General features: G+C 40.9%; 1 protein-coding gene across 2 annotated transcripts in view; it reads left to right on the forward strand.

Annotated features, from left to right (window-relative positions):
- DNAH7 (dynein axonemal heavy chain 7) overlaps window positions 1-12,653 on the forward strand; it is a 560,306-nt gene that overhangs the window by 507,894 nt on the left and 39,759 nt on the right. For both annotated transcript variants that reach the window (XM_069733889.1, XM_069733890.1), the window contains one exon: window positions 10,811-11,041. In XM_069733889.1, the coding sequence (XP_069589990.1) occupies window positions 10,811-11,041 (231 nt within the window). The remainder of the gene's footprint in view (window positions 1-10,810; window positions 11,042-12,653) is intronic.

Below are 12,653 nucleotides of genomic sequence, written 5' to 3' on the forward strand. Positions count from 1 at the left end.
CGAGGGACGCCGGAAGGTGAGAATATCACGATTTATTATTTAAATTCTTTTTTTTTTTTATCAATTATATGGTACCCAGGACCTGGAGGAGAGTCTCCTCTCCTCCACCCTGGGTACCAACCACACATGATCCTCTTACTTCCCGCATGGTGGGCATAGCCACATGCGGAAAGTAAGCGGATCAATGCATTCCTATGTGTGCGGAATCCATATGATTCCACACAAGGAATGAACATGCTGTGTTTTTTTTTTCCGGAATGCGATTTCGCTGCGGAATAAAACGCAACATGTGCACAAAAAGTGCGGATTGCATTCTAATAATAGGATGCTTAATGTATGCATTTTTTTCGTGTTTTTTAGCGAAAAACCGCAAAACAAATGCACAAACTTCTGAACGTGTGCACATAGCCTAATTCTGTTTTCAAAAATAGCATAAAAGCCATCCCACTGTTGACAATTTGACCCTGATCGGGATGGTCCTACGCTGTCTAATATTGAAAACCTAACCATGTGTCAGAGTTGAATTCATTGTGTGAATATATCTCAATAATTCTGCCTTGGGTAAGGGATATGCAGAAGTTAAACATCTGTTCATGTGGGTTATAAAAAAAATTTTGTGATAGAAAATGTAGAACTTTTGGAGAAATTTTGAACTTGACGGACCCATGTCTTTTACAATCTATGTAGCTCATTGTACGCTGCTCCTTAAAGTAGGGAAGAGTCTGAAACTGATAATTTAGGAGACCCTTAACATGGTTTTGGTCTGCTACATTTTTAAGCTAAAAAGAATCTACACTGGCGCTTCTCACCCGAGGAGGAAGGGGAGAAGAACCTCAGAAGCAGCTGGCGATAAAAACAGGTTCTGTGTGGGTTCCTGTAAATAGTGATGAATGGAAATAAATATACAGAAATCACCACGCTAAGCTGAGTTGAAATGAAAACGCAATATACATGAAGAAATATTGCACGCAATTATAGCAAACCAGGGTTATTAGGTACTCATTTGTACTGATGATGGTGGTACTCTGTCCGTGTAGAACCAGAGAATTAATAAGAGTGGATCAGTAGACAAGTAGAAAGGCTAAAAAATGGTATGTAAAAATACAAAAAACAAAAAAGAAAAATAGCAGTTACTATGCTGTATAATATTCAATTGACACCTAGCTGAATTTAGGTTGTACTTACTTGCACTGAGGATAACGGTGCTTAGTCTCTGCAGGACTATCGGGGGATTTAGTAGTTTAAATGGCTAGCAGGAAGTGCTGCTGAAAGTAATAGGATATGTATCCAATAATCTCTGTATAGTTTTTTAATTATACAGAATTATCAAGTCAGGTGGTACTTACTAGTCTTAATGCTGGTGGTAAAAAATCCCTGTGGGACCAGTCAGATGTTGGAATTTACCTGGTTTCTGGCCAGTGATGCTGTGTAAGACAATATATATGTATGGTCACTTTGCTGCGTTGTCAATTGGATATAATTAACATCCACCTAATTCAGAGTGTACTAACTTGACCTATATTGATGGTGCAAAAAACAGGATCAAAGAGATGGCGATAGGTGCTATGAAACAATGTAGATATATATAGCAACCATAGCGCTGTAAGTGATGATAGAAACTGATATTGTACAAGTGCTAATGGACACTTACTTGCATTATCATTAGTGGTGCAATGTGCTTGCAAACAGCAAGAAGATATGAGCTGGTCAGCTAGCAGGATTCAGTGCTTATGATACGCAAGGAAAGGTGCTGAGGGGATATTACCTCAGGGAGCAATGCTGCTGAGTCGTCCGCTACTGTGTGCCGGACAGCCGTCAATAACCTCGCGTGCTCCGGCCGGTAGTGACGCTGAGGATGAGGTAGGGTTTGATGGGGGCGAAGCTGTTGTGACGTCACAGAGCTGCCGGGACAGGTGCGCAAAGGTGACACTACCAACGCGTTTCAAGGGGAATCTCCCCTCTTCTTTGTATTTATTTAAAAGATGTGATGTTAAGACGGATAAAAAACATGAATTAATATCAGCTGTGATTAAAACCGTTAGATGAGAGATTAAAGGATTTTTCTTGAAAATAATTAAAAAAACATTTTTGAAAAATAAAAATAAAATTGAAAAGAGGGAAAAAATTAGTTAAACATAAATTTGACCCTGTACTTCCGGTGTCCCTTAACCCCTTTCTGACATCGGATGTACTATCCCGTCGAGGTGGGGTGGGCCCCTATGACCACGGACGGGATAGTACGTCCAGCGCGATCGGCGGCGCTCACAGGGGGAGCGCGGCCGATCGCGGCTGGGTGTCAGCTGCCTATCGCAGCTGACATCCGGCACTATGTGCCAGGAGCGGTCACGGACCGCCCCGGCACATTAACCCCTGGCACACCGCGATCAAAGATGATCGCGATGTGCCGGTGGTGCAGGGAAGCATCGCGCAGGGAGGGGGCTCCCTGCGGGCTTCCCTGAGACCCCCGCAGCAACGTGATGTGATCGCGTTGCTGCGAGGGTCTTACCTCCCTCCCTGCCTGCTCCAGACCCGGATCCAAGATGGCCACGGATCCGGGTCCTGCAGGGAGGGAGGTGGCTTCACAGAGCCTGCTCAGAGCAGGCACTGTGAAGCAGCCTGCACTGCTATCAGATCGGTGATCTGACAGAGTGCTGTGCAAACTGTCAGATCATCGATCTGTGATGTCCCCACCTGGGACAAAGTAAAAAAGTAAAAAAAATTTTTTCCAAATGTGTAAAATAAAAAATAAAAAAAATAATCCTAAATAATGAAAAAAAAAAAAAATTATTCCCATAAATACATTTCTTTATCTAAATAAATAAAAAAAACAATAAAAGTACATATATTTAGTATCGCCGCGTCCGTAACGGCCCGACCTATAAAACTGGCCCACTAGTTAACCCCTTCAGTAAACACCGTAAGAAAAAAAAAAACGAGGCAAAAAACAACGCTTTATTATCATACCGCCGAACAAAAAGTGGAATAACACGCGATCAAAAGGACAGATATAAATAACCATGGTACCGCTGAAAGCGTCATCTTGTCCCGCAAAAAACGAGCCGCCATGCAGCATTATCAGCAAAAAAATAAAAAAGTTATAGTCCTGAGAATAAAGCGATGCAAAAATAATTATTTTTTCTATAAAATAGTTTTTATCGTATAAAAGCGCCAAAACATAAAAAAATGATATAAATGAGGTGTCGCTGTAATCGTACTGACCCTAAGAATAAAACTGCTTTATCAATTTTACCAAACGCGGAACGGTATAAACGCCTCCCCCAAAAGAAATTCATGAATAGCTGGTTTTTGGTCATTCTGCCTCACAAAAATCGGAATAAAAAGCGATCAAAAAATGTCACGTGCCCAAAAATGTTACCAATAAAAACGTCAACTCGTCCCGCAAAAAACAAGACCTCACATAACTCTGTGGACCAAAATATGGAAAAATTATAGCTCTCAAAATGTGGTAACGCAAAAAATATTTTTTGCAATAAAAAGCATCTTTCAGTGTGTGATGGCTGCCAATCATAAAAATCCGCTAAAAAACCCACTATAAAAGTAAATCAAACCCCCCTTCATCACCTCCTTAGTTAGGGAAAAATTAAAAAAATGTATTTATTTCCATTTTCCCATTAGGGCTAGGGTTAGGGCTAGGGTTAGGGCTAGGGTTAGGGTTAGGGCTAGGGTTAGGGCTAGGGTTAGGGCTAGGTTAGGGATAGGGTTAGGGCTAGGGTTAAAGCTAGGGTTAGGGCTAGGGTTAGGGCTAGGGTTAGGGTTAGGGCTACAGTTTGGGTTGGGGCTAAAGTTACAGTTAGGGTTTAGATTACATTTACAGTTGGGAATAGGGTTGGGATTAGGGTTAGGGGTGTGTCAGGGTTAGAGGTGTGGTTAGGGTTACCGTTGGAATTAGGGTTAGGGGAGTGTTTGGATTAGGGTTTCAGTTATAATTGGGGGGTTTCCACTGTTTAGGCACATCAGGGGCTCTCCAAAAGCGACATGGCGTCCGATCTCAATTCCAGCCAATTCTGTGTTGAAAAAGTAAAACAGTGCTTCTTCCCTTCCGAACTCTCCCGTGTGCCCAAACAGGGGTTTACCCCAACATATGCGGTATCAGCGTACTCAGGACAAATAGGACAACAACTGTTGGGGTCCAATTTCTCCTGTTACCCTTGGGAAAATACAAAACTGGGGGCTAAAAAATAATTTTTGTGGGAAAAAAAAGATTTTTTATTTTTACGGCTCTGCGTTATAAACTGTAGTGAAACACTTGGGGGTTCAAAGTTCTCACAACACATCTAGATAAGTTCCTTAGGTGGTCTACTTTCCAAAATGGTGTCACTTGTGGGGGGTTTCTACTGTTTAGGTACGTTAGGGGCTCTGCAAACGCAATGTGACACCTGCAGACCATTCCATCTAAGTCTGCATTCAAATGGCACTCCTTCCCTTCGAGCCCTCCCATGCGCCCAAACAGTGGTTTCCCCCCACATATGGGGTATCAGCGCACTCAGGACAAATTGGACAACAAATTTTGGGGTCCAATTTCTTCTCTTACCCTCGGGAAAATACAAAACTGGGGGCTAAAAAATAATTTTTGTGGGAAAAAATGTTTGTTTTATTTTTACGGCTCTCCATTATAAACTTCTGTGAAGCCCTTGGTGGGTCAAAGCGCTCACCACACATCTAGATAAGTTCCTTAGGGGGTCTACTTTCCAAAATGGTGTCACTTGTGGGGAGTTTCAATGTTTAGGCACATCAGGGGCTCTCCAAACGAAACATGGCATCCCATCTCAATTCCAGTCAATTTTGCATTGAAAAGTCAAATGGCGCTCCTTCGCTTTTGAGCTATGCCATGCGCCCAAACAGTGGTTTACCCCCACATGTGGGGTATTGGCGTACTCAGGACAAATTGTACAACAATGTTTGGGGTCCATTTTCTCCTGTTACCCTTGGTAAAATAAAACAAATTGGAGCTGAATTAAATTTTTTGTGAAAAAAAGTTAAATGTTCATTTTTATTTAAACATTCAAAAAATTCCTGTGAAGCACCAGAAGGGTTAATAAACTTCTTGAATGTGGTTTTGAGCGCCTTGAGGGGTGTAGTTTATAGAATGGTGTCACACTTGGGTATTTTCTATCATATAGACCCCTCAAAATGACTTCAAATGAGATGTGGTCCCTAAAAAAAATGGTGTTGTAGAAATGAGAAATTGCTGGTCAACTTTTCACCCTTATAACTCCCTAACGAAAAAAAAATTTTGGCTCCAAAATTGTGCTGATGTAAAGTAGACATGTGGGAAATGTTACTTATTAAAGGGACACTGTCACCTGAATTTGGAGGGAACAATCTTCAGCCATGGAGGCGGGGTTTTTGTGTGTTTGATTCACCCTTTCCTTACCCACTGGCTGCATGCTGGCTGCCATATTGGATTGAAGTTCATTCTCTGTCCTCCATAGTACACGCCTGCGCAAGGCAAGATTGCACCTTGTGCAAGCATGTACTACGGAGGACAGAGAATGAACTTCAATCCAATATTGGAGCCAGCATGCAGCCAGCGGGTAAGGAAAGGGTGAATCAAAAACACAAAAACCCCGCCTCCATGGCTGAAGATTGTTCCCTCCAAATTCAGGTGACAATGTCCCTTTAAGTATTTTGTGTGACATATCTCTGTGATTTAATTGCATAAAAATTCAAAGTTGGAAAATTGGGAAATTTTCATAATTTTCGCCAAATTTCCGTTTTTTTCACAAATAAACGCAGGTACTATCAAAGAATTTTTACCATTGTCATGAAGTACAATATGTCACGAGAAAACAATGTCAGATTCACTAGGATCCGTTGAAGCGTTCCAGAGTTATAACCTCATAAAGGGACAGTGGTCAGAATTGTAAAAATTGGCCCGGTCATTAACGTGCAAACCACCCTTGGGGGTAAAGGGGTTAAATTTGTGTATTTTGGGAATATCCAACCAATCGCTGAGGTTTGCGGTAAACGGTAATCTAGATATGGTCCTTAATGCATCCACAATGTATTATACATATATTTCTCCACGTATATTGCATTTTCATTTCAACTCCGCGTCGTGATTTCTGTCTATTTACATTTATAAGACAATAGTTCAAAACCTCTTGGACTAACGTATTGCTTCAGATCATATGGTGCAATCCAGTTAGCACTACATGATTTCTTATATGGAAAAACATTTAGAAGGTCTGAGTGAGTAGTAAATACATGTATGGATACATATAGTACACGCATAGTGTATAGTGACAGATCTACAACACTATTGGCATGGTCAACAATTACATGATCTAGAATTTACAAGAGGGATTGCCACGACAGTTACTTTATTAGGTGAATATAACTAGAGCTTGCACTCTAATACCAATCTGCCAATTTAAACTGTGGCTACATTTGCATCATATTCAACAGTTCATCTATCGTTATTCTTGATGTAATGATAGTGAAATTAGAAAGCTGTGATTGCAACCTTCTCTTGACATACCGTACCTGTGGGAGGAAGCTCTAGTGCTAACTTGAGACTTATATGAGGTGGTGGTTATTTCACACTACTACAAAATACGCCAGTTTATGACTCCTGTATGTAAGGTGGTGGTTATTTCACACTACTACACAATATGCCAATATATGACTCTTGTATATAAGGAGGTGGTTATTTCACACTACTACAAAATACGCCAGTTTATGACTCCTGTATGTAAGGTGGTGGTTATTTCACACTACTACAAAATATGCCAGTGTATGGCTCCTGTATATAAGGAGGTGGTTATTTCACACTACTACAAAATATGCCAGTGTATGGCTCCTGTATATAAGGAGGTGGTTATTTCACACTACTGCACAATATGCCAGTATATGGCTCCTGTATATAAGGAGGTGGTTATTTCACACTACTGCACAATATGTCAGTATATGACTCCTGTATATAAGGTGGTGGTTATTTCACACTACTACAAAATATGCCAGTGTATGGCTCCTGTATATAAGGAGGTGGTTATTTCACACTACTGCACAATATGCCAGTGTATGGCTCCTGTATATAAGGAGGTGGTTATTTCACACTACTGCACAATATGCCAGTATATGGCTCCTGTATATAAGGAGGTGGTTATTTCACACTACTGCACAATATGTCAGTATATGACTCCTGTATATAAGGTGGTGGTTATTTCACACTACTACAAAATATGCCAGTGTATGGCTCCTGTATATAAGGTGGTGGTTATTTCACACTACTACACAATATGCCAGTATATGGCTCCTGTACATACGGTGGTGATAATTTCACACTACTACACAATATGCCAGTGTATGGCTTCTGTACATGACGTGGTGGATATTTCACACTACTACACAATATGCCATTATATGGCTCCTGTACATGAGGTGGTGGTTATTTCACACTACTACACAATATGCCAGTATATGGTTCTTGTACATGAGGTGGTGGTTATTTCACACTACTACACAATATGCCAGTATATGGTTCTTGTACATGAGGTGGTGGTTATTTCAGACACTATGGCTCCTATACATGAGGTGGTGGCAGCGTCGGACTGGAGTACCTTGGGCCCAACTGAGAAAATCATTCTTGGGGCCCACTATGTAACTACATAGAAATAATTTGCAATACCACCAATCATACAGTAAAACATGCTAATATCAGGGTATAATATAAGGTAGTACACGTCTTAATGATATAGCAGGGGTTGGGGTAGCCCCCATCATAGAATATAATGTAGTCCCCCTTACAGAATAGAATTCAGCCCCCTCATATAGTATAATGCAGCCCCCTTAAACGGTATAATGCAGCCCCCTCATAGTATAATGCAGCCACCTATAGATTATAAATCAGCCCCCTCATAGGGTATAATGCAGCAACCCATAGAGTATAATACAGCCCTCCCCATAGAGTATAATGCAGCCCCCGTAGAGTATAATGCAGCCTCCCATAGAATATACTGCAGCCCCTCATAGAGTATAATGCAGCCCCCATAGAATATAATGCAGCCCCCTCATAGAATATAATGCAGTCTCCCACAGAATATAATGCAGACCCCCATAGAATATAATGTAGCCCCCTCATATTGTATAATGCCGAACACCATAGAATATAATGTAGTCCCCTCATGGGGTATAATGCAACCCCCTCATATAGTATAATGCAGCCCCCAATAGAATATAATGTAACCCACTCATAAGGTATACTGCAGCCCCCTCATATGGTATAATGCTCCACTCCATAGAATATAATGTAGTCCCCTCATAGGGTATAATGCAGCCCCCTCATATAGTATAATGCAGGCCCCCTATAGAATATAATGTAGCCCCCTCTATAGAATATAATCCAGCCCCACAGTATTATGGCCATCAGTACTCGCTTATATGCAACACTAGCAAAAATTAAGAGACCACCACATCAAAACCCTGTCATGGGCAGCCCATTCTCCAGACCTGAACCCCATTGAAAACCTCTGGAATGTAATCTAAAGGATGATGGATGGTCACAAGCCATCAAACTAAGAACTGCTTAATTTTTTTGCACCAGAAGCAGTGTGAAAGACTGGTGGAAAGCATGCCAAGACGCATGAAAGCTGTTGTTAAAAATCATGGTTATTCCACAAAATATTGATTTCTGAACTCTTCCTGAGTTAAAACATTAGTATTGTTGTTTCTAAATGATTATGGACTTGTTTTCTTTGCATTATTTAAAGTCTGAAAGCACTGTTTTATTATGTTTGTTTTTTACCATTTCTACTTTTCAGTAAAAGAATACAAAATGTATTGTTTGGAAATTCAGAGACATGTTGTCAGAAGTTTATAGAATAAAAGAACAATTTACATTTTACTCAAAAATATACCTATAAAGAGAAAAATCAGACAAACTGAACATTTTGCAGTGGTCTCTTAATTTTTGCCAGAGCTGTATACGTAGAAAAAAAAAAAAGGGTCTCTTCTCCGGTCTCAGCAGCTGCACTACCGTCTGCCCGGCACACAGCGCGGCGCATGATGAAGTTACATCATTGTGCACCCACTGTGTCAGAGGCAGAGGGGAGTGATAGGGGTGTGAGTGTCATCTGACACCCTCTCCTCCATTAACCTCCATTATTCCTTTAAACTGTATTGGCATCTATGATGCCTATACAGTTGAATGCGGCGCACGCTGGGGGGGCGGTGCTAGTGCCAGGCGGGCCACCCTGACTCATGCGCCCCATAGTGGCTGCGTGGTGTGCCGCTAGCATGCCACTGTCTGGGGGCCTCTCAAGGAACACCGGCCCTGATAGTGGGCATGGGGAGCAGTGAATATTCATTTCTCAATAGCAGTGGACACAGGCTTTAGTCGCAGCAGCTGGCTCCTGCCTCCTGTCACCCGCTGTTGCTGTACTGGTTCCGGGCGAGCCCCCTGACTCACGGGCAACATAGCAGCTGCATGGGGTGCCATTATTAGCGACACACCACTGGCTGGGGGCTGTGGGTCAGCAGGGGCCCTAGGCAGCTTCCGGCCCTGTATGCCAGCAGATGTCAGTGCCAGGGCTCACCGGAGAATCCTCCGGTTCTCCAGTGGGCCAGTCCGACCCTGGGTGGTGGTTTATTTCACACTACTACAAAATGTGTCAGTATATGGCTGCTATACATGGGGAGGCAGTTTATTTCACACTACAAATTACTAAAAATATGTGCAAGTCTTCAATTCATATACATGAAGTGCAGGAGGTAATTCTCTTCACAAAGTGTTAAGGCTGTTTTTTATTAAATATAGATTAAGTAAATCTACTCAGTCTTTTAATAATATAGAATTCTAATAAAAAAGACTTTGTAAAAAATGATAATTTATGATATGTATTAAAGCTGAATCTGGGAGAGCTTATGCTGAACACCAAGGAATGCTGCAAGTATTATGACAGAGATCAGCTGCTACTCATTTGGGAAAATAAATCAGCACCATATTTCTGCCTGTTCTTCCATAGTGACATTGGAATCTGTTTGTATAGGTTTCTTATTATCAGCCTTCTATCTCTGTGTATAATAGCCTCTTTGTGAACAGAATGGCTGTAGCTGGGAGGTTGGCTGTTTGTATGTCATACTGTAGTCATGGGACAGGTTGGACATACTAGCCTGCTTTTTAGAGAAGTATATACAAGACATTGAAGTTTTTGTTCTATTTGACTATCAATAATACATGTATAATAACTTTTCTATGTAGCTTCAACTGTTTTATTAAAAAACAGACATTTAGAATACGTGGTGTTACATTCATGGTATGATAATCCCCTTGATTTATCCTAAATATGATTTAAAAGGGTCTTCTTGAGTTGTATCTTCAGGAGCCCACCGCTCCTCTGCCTCCTGGCTATGTGGTTGCTGGGGTTCAGAGTGCTCATGAAGACTGACCGTTCAGACCTGCGGTATGGGGCCTCCACGAATCCAAACTCCACGCTCTTCCAGGCTTCCTCCGAATTATGGAAGAAGCACAGGGAGGTGAGGATGGCCGAATCCGGGAATCTGGCCAGCATCTAAGGGGCATGAGCATAGAGTTTGCTTGTTGTGCACGCTAGTTGCCTAGCGAACCAGCCGCTATAAAATAAAAAATCTGAAGGGGTAAATTGTATAATTTCTTGTTTTTACAAGCAGTTTGGAAATCTAACTTCAGAACTTGAGACAACGCCATTAACTGAAAATAGCAGTACCTAGATCTTAGTAGTAGCAAATATTTGGAATATTGTATGACATAAAGACTGGAATTTTTGAAGTTTCTAAAAATGTTTTATTTGAATTGGTCCCATGTGCATAGTCGCGGACATCAGGAGGCAGCGGCAAATCAACCGATGAAACTGTGTATGAAGTCTCTGGTGACATCTTAAGTAAACTGCCCTCGAATTTTGATACTGAAGCTGCACTAAGAAGATACCCAACCACCTACACTCAGAGCATGAATACGGTATTAGTCCAAGAAATGGGTCGATTTAACAAATTGCTTTCCACCATAAGAGACTCTTGTGTCAACATACAAAAAGCAATAAAAGTAAGTCTTTCATTGAAAGGGTATCAAAGATTTATTTTTGTTCAATTTAATTGGGGAATCATGTACGGTAATATTCTAATTCTACTTGTATTTACAATTCTGCTCACAAATCATTATTATATCAGTGCAATAGATGTCTGTCTTTTATTGTGATTTAGTTTTCCTTCCTTCTCCCAGGAGCCATCATTTTTATTTAGTTTTCTATCTATATAGCTTATGATGTATTGCTTTTTTTTTTTGCTGGACTAGTTGTAGTTTTGACACCGGGAACAAAATCTAAGTGAGGGGAAATAGTTTTAATTTCATTATTTTACTGGCTTTAAAATATTCTGAACTTTGTAACACAATATGTTCTTAGAGCCATACATTTTTATTGTTCCATGGATGCAACTGTGTTAGCGTTAGTTTCTTATGTGATGAATCTTGGATAAATACTATGTTTTGATTGCTGTGTTGTATTTTTGGGAGAGATGTGGCATTTACATTTTTTTCTTTACTGCATATAAAACTTTTAGATATACATTATATATTTTTTCTCCACATTAAGTACGTGTACTTCCCTGATACGTGCATAAAGTTAACCCTTTGAATCGCATTAACAACAAGTCATTAACATAAAATCACTACATTATACAAAACACTTTAAAAAAATACCAACATGTCAAATTTTTCATTGAAAAATGTGCGCATTATCCATCTGGCTTCTCTCTTTAATAGGGGTTGGTGATGATTACCCCCTTGTATGGGAAAATTAACTTTTTCTAACCCTGCAAACCGCAACACCTCAAGGTTTGAATGTTGCACTTCATGGATGTTCTGCATAAGTCTGCGGGAGTCCTTACCTGACTATCTTCTAAACTTCCAGACATGCGCATTGCTCACCTCTGAGGCCAGGAAGCACACACCCGGCTTCAGAATATCACACTGTATGATTTTTACATAATTAAGTTGCATTTTATTGCAGGACGCCGCTCGTGCAAATTATGTTATCACGCCCGCAGGGGTGTGTTCACTGTTCTCTCTCTCATGTTCCCTCTCGTTTTTCTAGGCAATTTTGTTTTTTAGTATGCAAAGTTAATTTTTGGGGAAAATTTGGCAAACTCAGCAAACTTACAAAGATCTGCTTATCTTTAATTATAATGCATCCGTGGACAAGATGGATGGGACTAAAGAAATTTTTATCTATATTCACATGTTGCTTTTCTGCTGCTTTTTTCTGCAGCCAAAACCTGATCTCTTGGAATTAAATATGCCGCAACCAAATGTTTACTAAGCTGGGCATTGTTTAAAGGGAGCCTGTCAGCTGATACATGCTGCCCAAACTGTGGGCATCATGTTTAAGCCATTGGCTGAAAACGCTGTGGTGTTTAAGAGAAAAATATACTTTTAATAGCTGTGGACTGAGCATCACTGTACACTAGTCGTACAGGTGGCCTGCCATCAGCTTCTCCACGCTCGGTGACAGTGGCTGGCAAGCCTCAACCTACATGCGCGTATAGGCAGAGGCTTGCCAGTCAGTGTCAGTGGCGAGGAGAAGTCGCCGGGGACTTGCTTGTACGACAAGTCACTCGCGTTCCTCAGTCCCTGACAGCTATTAAAATCATGTTTTTCT

This window comes from Ranitomeya imitator, chromosome 7, assembly GCF_032444005.1.
Source record: "Ranitomeya imitator isolate aRanImi1 chromosome 7, aRanImi1.pri, whole genome shotgun sequence".
Lineage (NCBI taxonomy): Eukaryota > Metazoa > Chordata > Amphibia > Anura > Dendrobatidae > Ranitomeya > Ranitomeya imitator.